General features: G+C 35.7%; 1 protein-coding gene across 1 annotated transcript; it reads left to right on the plus strand.

Moving 5' to 3' along the window:
• The first annotated feature begins 231 nt into the window (after positions 1-231).
• LOC121389080 (serine protease 30-like) lies at positions 232-10,460 on the plus strand. Its single transcript, XM_041520696.1, has 5 exons — positions 232-615; positions 4,394-4,518; positions 7,631-7,765; positions 8,618-8,760; positions 10,302-10,460. Exons 1-5 carry the CDS (start codon positions 434-436, stop codon positions 10,458-10,460), a joined length of 744 nt encoding a protein of 247 aa, XP_041376630.1. The 5' UTR covers positions 232-433.
• The last annotated feature ends 2,929 nt before the right edge of the window (positions 10,461-13,389 follow it).

Below are 13,389 nucleotides of genomic sequence, written 5' to 3' on the forward strand. Positions count from 1 at the left end.
TAAAGAAAAGTTTTTAAAAGGGGTTCGGAAGTATGCTCCCCCGTAAATTGTTGAAAACTAGATGTCCTGAAATGCAATTTCCTGCATTCGGCAAGTAAAATCTCATCCCCCCCCCCCCCCCCCACCAAGCTCCACCGTGCCTGAGTGATAATATGAAGTGATATACGATCTAACATTAATGTTAGTTATGTTACGCGAAATGACGCAACATTATAGGATATATGACGAACTATAGTTGATACAATGCGATACAATACACATTATACGTTATTCTTTACAATATTGTTACAGAGTTTATTATACGTTTACGATAATATTATGTTTAATTCGATATATATTCTGTATCACACACACTACTGACAATTATGATTTATTATAATTTGTACAAAGAGATTGTCATTACTACTAATACATACTTACAGCACAATGCGGAATGAGTTCTCAAATATACTCGGCGTCTACCTATCTGGGCAGCTCGCTGCGGATCGTGGGAGGAAATCAAGCAGCAGAATGCGAGTTTCCGTGGATGGCTGTTATCAGAGACGACATTGGTCGAATCTGCGCCGGAAGTCTGATCGACAATCGTCACGTCATCACAGCCGGACACTGCGTTGAGTAAGTGTTAGCCCAGTTCTCGCCGTAATAATGTATCTGTTACGTCCATGGACCCGTTTTACGAAGCAATCTTAGCGCTAAAGCCCCAGTCACATATACACGAGTTTTGCCCCGAATGTCCACGAATAGCCCCGATCCTATCCTGCCACGATTTGTCCCGAATGTCCTCGAATAGCCCCGATCCTATCCTGCCACGATTTGTCCCGAATGTCTACGAATAGCCCCGATCCTATCCTGCCACGGTTGCTCCCGAATTGTAGCCAAAATCAGCATGAATCGCCCCGAATGGCCACGACTTGAAAAATCGGTGTTATTATTGGATATGCGTAGTGAGACCCTAGCGGTCTCCTGGTCATTCTTCAGTATTCTAGGAAAGTCTGGATAGGCACCCGACAGTTTTGATTATGTTCAAAACTGTCCGGAGTATTCTTGGAATTTTATCAAGTCGTGACACATTCTTAAAGTTACATTCATTGGTTACCATATTGTAACATCATGTACAAATGTGAAATACAAGCTCAAATGCACTTTTAAAAAAGTCGTGTGTGTTCGCTATGAACGGATATCGTCAAACGTATACGCTTGATTTGTCGGCTGTGCCGCCATAGCTCGGCAAAGCACAAACGACAGCCTGTTGTCAGTTTCAGTTAACACGTGCGTTTGCCGATTTCAAATTGTAGGGTTCGTCTCAAAAAATTAAAAGAGAAATCTTGCGCTGTACGAAGAACGTTCGGTTGAGGATACGGTACTAGAGTCTTTCGTTAAAACCGGTTTGATCTTGACAACGTATTATCGTCAGTGATGATGATGATAACTAGTTTAACGTGCCCATATACCACTAGGGTTTCGAACACGCCCATCCCGAGTCCGACCTCCGATAAGATCGGTGGCCTGACTCGGGATGGGGGGGGGGGGGGGGGGGGGGGGTGAAAATGGGCAGAATTTTGAAAATAGCAATTAGTAAAAACGTTAATAGAATAAATAAAAAAAGAAAAAGGTTACAAGCCAAAAATAAAAAAGAATTGACTGCTCGGCCGAATATTTATATAATTGGAGCATTTTAGAAGGACAGTCCAAAATTAAATAAGAGAAAGAAGAGAGGATCGGACTATTTAATAATATTACAAAAAAGAAGTAATTTCGACATAAAATTTTGAACGCAGATCTAAACGTTTAAAGTCCGATTGATATGTCCACGCGAGTGGCCTCGTTAAGGCCGTTTGGGTGCACAGCTTAAAGGGACGAGATGGGTTGCATCCCGTCAAGAAAACCCCTAGATTGACAGTCGATAGACGTTGAAGGTGTAGTGCTGTGCTGAAATACAGATCTTGAGAAGCCGGATCCGTCTGAACGAGTAGAGTATCAGACTAGGGTATAGTCCAGTCGTCATGGGTTGGTATAGTGGTGCGGACGGGCCCGACTCCGGAGGATACGAGATGGTATCATTATAAAGCAATGTAAAGTCTTGAAAAAGAGTAGTAGGGGCCGACCCTGCTTCCTATTTCTTCTTAGAGTGGGGCGGTCAATCTTCCAGTGCTGGTAGGACAGGCTCGGACATGTAGAGACTAAACGCGAACAACCGTGGCGTTCTGCAGAATGGTCGTCATACGAGTCACGAAAAAACAAGTCAACATAGTCAGACGGAGAAATGACGTGGAGGCGAGGAATCTCGCTGAAAAAGAATCCAACCTGGTGGTGCAGACTGTCGAAACGAGAAGCGTTCCAGCGTTCAATCAGTTCCAATGGCCGCATACATCCCAGTAGAAAACTTCATTTCGCTGACAAAAACAACGAAATGAAGGACCCCCAAGTCGAGCACACGAAAGCACGTGCAGTGTGCACAAGCGAAACAAACACGTCTTACTGCGTGGAGCTCCAGACTGGGAATGTTATCAACAGTCGTACCTTCCTATTTCAGAATTAATATTTTATAAAGTGTTAGTAGAACTTTCAAAGTTTAGTTTGTATACTAGTAACACATTAATCATGTATATGTTTTTAAAATAAAATATACTAAAGTAGACAATGACAGTTTTCACTTCTTAATTTTACGTGTTAAAATCGACAAATTCAAATAAATATTATTTCGTTTGAAAGGGTAAAGTTAGGTGTGTGTGTGTGTGTGTTTAACGACATCAAAGATAAGCATATTGATTTAATAATCATCCGACCCCATACAACCGTAAATATAATGTGTTGAGTGCGTCGTTAAATAAAACATATCCTATCCTTCTTTCTATCTGCTGTTGGATGTCTAACATTTGGTAATTTTGACATATAATCTTAGCGAGGAATCGGGTGCACGTACAGGGGGAGGGTATTGGAGGTCGAAACCCTTACTTGTCCAAGCTTAAAAAAAAATGAAATGTATTTTTTTGGGGAGCATGGACCCATATAAACTTCGCTCAACACAGTCTATAACACCAACCCCGCTGAAATCCCTGCACACGCGCCTTGGAAACCCGCTACATTTTATTTGTTTTTAGCAAGGGATCGTTTATATGTACCATCCCACAGGCAGGATATCACATACCATGGTGTTTTATATACCCGCCGATGGGGATCGATCCTAGACTGACCGCGCATTTCCAAAAACACACCTTTTTAGGTCTAAGTAATGAATAAAAATAACATATAGTCTTGAAAAATGTTACGTAAATCGAACACAGTACCCTCTTCCTCTACCTCTAGAGCGTTACGTAATTAGTAACACCCCCTTACATGTAACGCGTATGCCAACAGCTGGCCACTGTCAAAATTTCAAGGCAATCCCCCACCAACCGACCCCTGAAAAGGCGTTGTACCATACCTCTATGGATATAAATATGTTTTGGAGATATGAGACGACCCCTCAATCAAGACAGTTAAATTTGTTCAAAATCACGTGAGAAGCTCAGTGCCTGCGCAAATCGCGTAAATTCCCAGTTCTACTGGCGTCCCGCTAATTGAAGAAAAACAAGCTGGCCATTGGCTTTGCAGTTGACCTAGATAATGTCGATAAGCGAGCATTGCGAAACTATAGCGATTTGGTGGGCCTTTTATGTACGAAACAGAACTGGATCATCTATTCTAAATGCTTAAATAATAAAAATATTCCAGACACTGCAGCTTTAATATTTACACCCAATGTAATACATTACTATCGTAATATTAATATTTAAGACAGTGTAATGTACTACAACAAAATATTAATATATTAACCCAATAAAATATATTACTAACAAAATATTAGTATTTAAGTCGGTGCAATATATTACAGTGAAATATTAACAGGTTAACCCAGTTTAATACATTACTAACAAAATATTAATATTTTAGCCCAGTGTAATACATTACAACTAAAATTTTAATATTTATGGCAATGTAAAACATAACAAAATAATAATACTTTATCCCAGTATAGAATATTTCTAACAAAATATTGATATTTAAGATAGTGTAATACATTTGTATCAAAATATTAATATTGAACGCAGTGTAATACACTTGTAACACAATATAAATATTTAACGCAGTATAATACACTTGTAACAAAATATTAATATTTAACACAGTATAATACACTTGTAACACAATATTAATATTGAACGCAGTGTAATACACTTGTAACAGAATATAAATATTGAACGCAGTGTAATACACTTGTAACACAATATTAATATTGAACGCAGTGTAATACACTTGTAACACAATATTAATATTGAACGCAGTGTAATACACTTGTAACAGAATATTAATATTTAACGCAGTGTAATACACTTGTTACTTCCTGTTTCAGACGAGGTCTCCGGCAAGGCAGTAACATGAAAGTTGGACTTGGCTCCTCCAGCAGACGAAGCAGACGAATGCAATACATCACAGCAGAACGAGTCTATCGCCATCCATCCTACGCAACAAACAACAGTACGCAAGTTAACGCAACTTATGCAGCTATAAAATATATGCAGGAAAAAATGCATCAAAAAGAGAATTTGTATTAAAGGGACAGACCCTAGTTTTTAAACACTACGACGTACTTCTCACTATTGGAGCCTTTTTAATACTTTAAATTTGGAATACTTACAGTATATTATTTAGAATATTGATTTTCGTACACCTGAAGTGGTTCTGGTCATTCCGATTTTTGTAATACCCCGAAATAGATTTTTCATCATTTTAATAACGCACGTTCGTCTGAGAAGTAATGGTTCTCGAAACAAGCTCTAGCTATTTTTAGACGGTGTTTCCCTATTTAAACACCACAGACTAGCTTCTCTCTGTTATAATCTTATCTAAATGTGTTACAGGTTTGTAGATTAACTAATAAACATAGTGTTCAGTTTCACGGACTCAAACTAGGATCTGCGTCTTTAAATTACAATATAGTCGAACCATATCACAACAAACATCAATATGAAATGTAAAATACAATATCATTTACATTTTACTAAACACGAGTATCCTTCTTCATACAACGTTTGTTCCTGGGTCAGTTTGTCGTTATATCGAATTTGCCGTTGTACCGAACTATCGGAAATAGAATAAAAATGATTTTCATGGATTATTTCTTACATATTAAACAGACAAGTAAATATTTTGTAAATATCTAGTCTACCTAATTTAGCATTTACTTGTTTTGGCTCTCGTCGATGCACAAGGTGGTGTTTACTCTTGAAATTAAAAGAAATATGTCAGTAAACAGGTGATTTGTGCACTTTATTGGAACAAACTATAACACATTTTGGTCAACATGTATCAATTTCATTGCTGTTTAAATATCTGTGATGACGGTTTACCCATATTCCTCTCCAAAACTAAATATTTGTAGACATTTATAAGTAACTTTTGAGCAAAACTGTCAAGAACCATTTTCAGTTTGTGATCTACTATACCGGTATTAAAGGTGCTATCTCAAAGTTCCATAATGACAGCTATTGCAAATCATGTTTTTATTAAATTTTGCTTTAACATTTAAAGACTACACCTTTAACTATATGCCCATAAATGATTATAGGAAACAATTTTATCTACTAGTAGAAAATACATTTTTATTGGAGAATCTTTATCACAAACAGATGCTCACATATAACTTCTGATATAGCACCTTTAAGTGGTTGCAAGATTGTGTAAATTTCTAATGTATTAATATTGAATTTATATTCGCTAAATATGCTGGTCATAATTGATAATTTATGCTGCAATTCAAAATAATCAGTTAACTTGCAGTTTTAAATTAAAAGTTTGTTTAAGGGTAAATGAAATTGACACATATCCACCAAAATCCAATAAAGCTCACAAATCTCCTATTTGCTGACATCTTTATTTTAATTTCAAGAGTAAACACCACCTTGTACATCAATGAGAGCCCAAACAAGTAAATCCTAAATTAGGTAGAGTATCATTAAATAGATATTTACAAAATATTTACTTGTCAGTTTAATATGAAAGAAATAATCGACGAAAATCATTTTTATTCTATTTCCGACACTACTTTTTTTAGTCGATTTATCTCCCTTGTAGTACACACACACATACACACGCACGCACGCACGCACACACACACGCACGTACAAACACATATATAGTAGGAAGGATACTCGTAATTATTAAAACTACGTTAGTTGCTATTTTTTTAATACTATATAATACTATGTTTGTAATATTATATAATACTATGTTTTAATACTATATAATACTAGGGTTTTCTATACTATATAATATTATGTTTTTATACTATATAATACTATATTTTTAATACTATATAATACTATGTTTTTAATACTATATAATACTATGTTTGTAATACTATATAATACTGTTTCAATACTATATACTACTATGGAATCACCCCGTTCTTCTGCGCATTAACCCGTTGAACACTGACATTGTGGCGTAGACAACGATCTTGGTGGTGCACGAAAATAAGTGTGAATGAATGAATGTGATGTAGATAACTATTAAAATTGAAGAATGGCGATTGATAATAAGAACACAAATGTGGGTGACCTATTCTTTATGTTTAAAAAAAAATATATATATACTACTACTGCTAATACTACTACTGCTAATACTACTACTACTGCTACTACAACAACTACTACTACTACTACTACTACTGCTACTACTACTACTACTACTACTACTACTACAACAACTACTACTACTACTACTGCTACTGCTACTACTACGAACATATACTACTACTGCTACTACTCCTGCTACTACTACTACTGCTACTGCTACTTCTTCTACTGCTACTACTGCTGCTACTACTACTGCTACTTCTACTACTACTACTATACTACTGCTAGGGACTACTACTACTACTACTGCTACTACTACTATACTACTGCTACTACTGCTGCTGCTACTACTACTACTGCTACTACTACTACTGCTACTACTACTACTACTACTACTACTGCTGCTACTACTACTACTGCTACTGCTACTACTGCTACTACTACTATTGTTACTACTACTGCTATTGCTGCTGCTACTATTGTTACTACTACTGCTGTTGCTGCTACTGTTACTATTACTACTACTACTACTGCTACTGCTGCTGCTACCACTGTTACTACTACTGCTGCTACTACTACTACTGCTACTGCTACTACTGCTACTACTACTACTGTTACTACTACTATTGTTACTACTACTGCTACTGCTGCTGCTACCACTGTTACTACTACTGTTACTACTACTACGGCTACTACTCCTACTACTATTGCTGCTGTTACTACCACTGTTACTACTACTACTACTACTACTGCCACTGCTTATAATATTACTTAGCACTATTACTTCTACTATTACTATTATATTACTACTTACAACCATTACTACTACTATATTATTATTACTACTACTACTTAATTACAGTAAATCCTCTAATACAAGCAAATGTGACGATGAACATAATGATAGTAACACTATCATGGTAAACTACTATTCCAGTTTAATGATTGTTTTTGAAATAGTTATAAGATAATGTTAACTTTACTATCTTTACTAAAACTGGATTTTATTTCAGACGATATCGCCGTCATCAGACTGAGTCGCGCCGTCGCCTACTCCAACTGTATTCAACCCATCTGTCTGGCAACACGGCCGCTGGCTATACCAACGGGGACGGTCTGCCTAACATCGGGATGGGGTCTCATGAAGGGTTAGTATAGTCTAGATCTATCATGTTAGAAAAATACCCCAAAGTGATAAACCACTTACGTAGATTTATACATGAGACTTATAAACGATTAATGTTGATAACATTTATGTGAATATTGATACTGTAATTTTTGTGGTTTTTCAGAGGAGCGATTTTTTTTAAATTACCCCCCTGCCCCTTTTCCTTTCTCTCCTTTTCTGACTTCCATCTTCTTTCATTCAATCTTATTTCTTTCCGATCTGGCAGTCCTCTTTATCTGTCAACTTTTTTCGCTGTCCACCTCCACATTCCAGTCCTTGTCTCTTCAACCGCGACATGTGCTTGTCTCTTGAGGCTGTCCGTGCCACACACCTGCCATTTCCCAATCAGCTTTTAGCTGTAGGCTTTGTCTGACCACTTCGTAGAGAGTGTTACTGTGTTCAGTAGTTTTTGTTTTTTTAAATTTTATTGTCCCCAGAAATATTTGGCAGTGTCAGGGTTGAGGAGCCCTGAGCTCACTGACGTACACATATTTTAATTATATTTCATATATATATATACACTGTATATACAGACTATTTACATGTCTGTGTTCAGTAGTTACTTCTGGCATTGTTAAGAGGCACTTGCACCCACCTACTATGCTAGAGAAGGGGAAACGGAGGAGCCGAAGGAGTAGGAGGTGCAGGAGGAGCGATGTTCAGCGCCTGGCCAACCTCTTCTACCCATCCGCAACCCATATTCAAGCTACATTAAAACTAAATATTTGGATACAGTTTCACCTGGAAGAATATTTGTTTTTAAGGTTAAATGAGATGTCAATTTTAATTTTATAATCTTATTAGATACATTCTCTTTTCACGTCCATTTTAGAGGGACAAGGCTCAGCTCCAGATATTTTACAAGAGGTCCAAGTGCCCATAGTTAGCAATGCGGAGTGCAGTAGGAGTTATTCCAATATAGATGGAAACAAAATCTGCGCAGGGTTTCGACAAGGAGGGAAAGACGCTTGCCAGGTATTACTATTTTCTCTCTGTATGATTAACTGAACACGGATTTATTAAAGTTTTATTTATTTGCTATTTAAAAGGAATATTTATCTAATAAAGCATTCCTTTAGTCGTCAATAAAGTATTCTGTTTTTCACCGATAAAGTATTAATTTATTCGCCATTGAAGTATTAATTTATTCGCCGATAAAGTATTCTTTTATTCGCCAATAAAGTATTCACTTATTCATCAATAAAGTATTATTTTAATCCTTAATTTTATGCGTCAGTAAAGTATTCTTTTAGACGCTATAAAGTATTATTTTGTGGCATAAATCTTTAATTGGTACTACGTTTTCATAGGGGAATCCTCTTTTGGATCGCTGTCGTTGTTATTTATTAAAGGTACACTCCTGAGTTTGCTGCATTGTAAGATAATAAAATATTTCTATGATTAAACTTATATATTAAAAATATTTTCTTCTTTAGAATATCAGTGTCTGTATATTCAATGTTTCTGGTCGTCTTAATATTTGTAAGAAGCCCACACTGGATTTTGTCTTCAAATAATTGGTACTACGTTTTCATAGGGGAATCCTCTTTTGGATCGATGTCATCGTTATATATTAATGGATTTTGGAGTACAAACACTAGAACAAGAATATTGGTCGTGCATATATTAACACTGCCAGTAGAAAATGCCAGTGACTATATTCAGTTTCGAAGAATCCTAACAGCCGGTATTGAGAGATACCTTCAAGATCTGTCCCGAACGAACAGTCCACATATTAAAAGTGCGCGCCAAGAAGTGTTTTGAACCTTACTAATTTATAATTGCTTTTTGTTTTGACCGTATTGTCCCTTTTTCTTTCTCTGTTTTAGTTTTCAGCTCATTTGGTCCAGGTCCCGTTTTAACTACATGTATTTTTGCTTTCAACATCCACATCCCAGTCCTTGTCTCTCCAAATATAATACGTGCTTGTCTATTTTGGCCATCCGTATCACACCGTAGCTATTTCTTATAAGCTTTTGCAGTGGGTTTAGTGTGACCACTTCGGAAAGTTAAAAAGAACATACAACCACCTATTAATTATATTCCCCTACTACTTAATTGGATATAGAGAGAGAGAGAGAGAGAGAGAGAGAGAGAGAGAGAGAGAGAGAGAGAGAGAGAGAGAGAGAGATAGGTAGGAAGAGAGGGAGTGTAAAGGTTTTTTCTTTAACGACACCACTAGAGCACATTGATTTATTAATCGTCGACTATTGGATGTCAAACATTTGGTAATTTTGACATAGAGTCTTAGAGTGAAAACCTGCTACCTTTTTCCTAAGTGCATAAAGTAGCTATGCACATAATACGATCTAAGCGCTAAGATCACCCTAAGTGCAAAAAAAGATGCTATGCACATAATATAATCTTAGCGCTAAGATCACCCTAAGTGCAAACAGTAGCTATGCACATAATATAATCTTAGCGCTAAGATCGCAATAAGTGCATAATGTAGCTAACACTGAAATAACGTTAATCATCATGTACATATAATATATGTTTGTATTTATTTTTGTCAGGGCGATTCGGGAGGACCTCTAGCTTGTGCGTTTGGCAGACAGTGGGTAATGATCGGTGCCGTATCCTTCGGGCTGGGGTGTGCCAGACCCGGATTCCCGGGTGTTTACACCTACTTACCAAACTACTACTCCTGGATAGACCGAGTTAGGCGGAGCTGAGTCGAACTGGTGTTATTATACAACCGATTGCTGTTATACACGTATTAGGTTCTGTGTCGTAATATATATATATATATATATATATATATATATATATATATATATATATATATATATATATATTTTCATATAGTTTGTCTCACAATTTTGTACAGTTTAATTTTACCTCATTTTGAAATGTGTTACTTATCCTTTCTAGCATACATTATACATTTCTAGCCCCTATCTTATGCTGTACTTATGAGGTTTGGTCTTAAATGCAAAAGAAATCAGTTAAAAATGTATAGAGCAACAGAAAAATGTTACCGGAAATTCCCCAAGAACCTACCATCTGCTACTTTACGTTTCATCAATTTACCCTTTTTTAATTTGCTGCGATTTAATTTGTTTTTTTAATTTGCAGCAATGAATAAATATTTCAATTTAAATGTCGAAAACCCCCCAACGAAAAGCAGTATCCCCACAATTTGAACCCGGAAGGCAGATGGGAGGAAAACAGAAAGGAAAACCACACAAACAATATATTTGTCAGCTTAAGGCTAATACAGATTCCAAAGTGTATTGTGTTTTGTTGTGTTTTCTAGTGAACTAAACGTGCTATATTACATATACTTTATATAAGATCTTATCTCTGATATACCTAGAACCGAGCCACGCGGGTATTGGACTGCCCGTTACAGAGAGATCTAATAGATATACAGTTAGGAGAGATATTTGGATAATCGTGTTTTATTCAGTTACGGGTATTATAGGATCCCCGTGACAATATGTTATCGTAATTACATATCAAATATATTTTTCTGCATAAAATATTAGTGGCTGTATATTAAACGTGTTTCTGTTCGTTCTAATATTTGTACTAGGTTAAATTTCATTTTATTTCCTAAAATATATTTTTTTGTACGTACGAAATTATTTGAAGACAAACTCAAGTTTGGGCTTCTTACAAATATTAAGACGACCAGAAACAAATTAAATATACAGACACTGATATACTAAACAAGAAAATATATTTAATATGTAAGTTTAATCGTAGAAATATTGTATTAGTCGGAAACATCTTACAATGCAGCAAACTCGGGAATGTCCCTTTAAAGGTGTTTATACAGATTATTTTCCATGTTGTATAGGCGAGAGGGAAGACGAACATGTATCACCTCTTCCGTTTTCATTATTTCTTAATGACCTTGAATAAACTTTCAAAGCACACAGTTGTAATGAAATTAGTTTCAACAAAGCGATATCTGATGGTGTGTTACATCTATATATTGCTTTATTTGTTTTTGTTATATGCTACGCCTCGCAGACAATTATGATCATATGCAACATTTATTAGATGTTTTCGATTTCTATTGTAGTACATGGAAATTAACTGTTAATTGCAAGAAGACCAACATTTTAATTGTTGGTGGTCGCAAATACTACTAAAAACCTATTTAATTTAGGAAATACAATTTTAGAGAATGTAGTGATCGACAAGTATACTGTAATCATGTTTCATTAGTGTAATAAATAATACAAGAAAAGCTTTGTTTACATAAGCCGAACACGCTATGTATTTCATTGTAAACCCGGGAAAGCGTTATAACCTTTTAATACGAGATATCTTGAAATTGTTTGATTGTATGGTTGCCAGATTTCGGGTTGTGAAAACTTGTCCTAGTTAGAAACGTTAGAGAATCAGTTTATGAAATTTCTGTATTTAGGTAAAAATAGAGCACCTGTGAATATGCTATGTTTAGAACTGGTCTGTTACCCAGTCTCCATTCAATGATTAAGAATGATCACTTTCTGGTTTAAACTCAATCTAATTAAAATTAGCTCCACTATTATATGTGGATCTAACACCAGCCAGTTGGAGCTCATGTCCACCAATCAAAACCTTACTTGCAGAATCCTGCCAGTGATTTAAAAATAATTTGAAAACATTCCGAATTATCCTGATATGTAATAGTGGAGCTAATTTTAATTAGATTGGTTTAAACTAATAACTGGAAAACACACAAATTAATCATTCTTGACTTATGAATTATTACCGAGTAATTATAATAATGAAATATGTGAACATAAATGGTTAGTTTATTAAAATCTGTTTTTGATGACGCTAGATATAGTAATGTATGGACTGCGCAGTGTAACCAGATACCAGATGTAAATCTATTAAAACAATAATATTTTTGTAAGATTACAGAAACAGGTTTCACAAACGTCAAACAATATTATTGCCAACTCATCTAAATTATCTTGATACGGACTGTTTAAATCAAGTAGAAATAATAAAAAAAACATTGGTTACCATTATTACACTTTCGTCTCTCGAATCATTATCTTCCCACTGAAAAAAAGATGTAAAAAAAACACCATCAGACAATAATATGTTTGCATTTGGTGATGAATTCCATTATATAATGTGTTGTTCTTTTTCTAAACGAGGGACGAAAACATACTTCTGCCAAAGTATTGCCAGTCAAGACCAAATGTTTATACATTTAAAATGCTATTTGACTGTCGAAAAACAACAACACCCCCCTCCCCAAACAACAACAACAACAACAAAAGAAACCCCTCCCCAACCTGATGTTCTTAGAAATTGCAATAAAAGTTCAGAATGAAATCGAAATGATTCCATAACATTTCTTTGTCCAATATATATATATATTCTAGTTTCTTTCAGATGATTGCACTCCTCCAGCATGTGGTGAACCGTCAGTGTACACTGACAGTGCTCACACTGAGGTAGCCCGAGTACTCTGATGGTAAGAGGAAGGAAATGTTTTATTTAACGACGCACTAATTTTGTTTACGGTTATACGGCGTCAGACATATGGTTAAGGACCACGCAGATATTGAGAGAGAGCAAACTGCTGTCGCCACTTCATGGGCTACTCATTTCGATTAGCAGCAAGGGATCTTTTATATGCACCATCCC

Source organism: Gigantopelta aegis, chromosome 14 (genome assembly GCF_016097555.1).
Source record: "Gigantopelta aegis isolate Gae_Host chromosome 14, Gae_host_genome, whole genome shotgun sequence".
In the NCBI taxonomy this organism is placed as follows: Eukaryota; Metazoa; Mollusca; class Gastropoda; order Neomphalida; family Peltospiridae; genus Gigantopelta; species Gigantopelta aegis.

Coding starts and splice junctions, on each gene's coding strand:
- LOC121389080 (XM_041520696.1), top strand. CDS start 434: ATGAGTTCTCAAATATACTCGGCGTCTACCTATCTGGGCAGCTCGCTG. Junction 616..4,393: donor ACAGCCGGACACTGCGTTGA/GTAAGTGTTAGC, acceptor TTCCTGTTTCAG/ACGAGGTCTCCGGCAAGGCA. Junction 4,519..7,630: donor ATCCTACGCAACAAACAACA/GTACGCAAGTTA, acceptor ATTTTATTTCAG/ACGATATCGCCGTCATCAGA.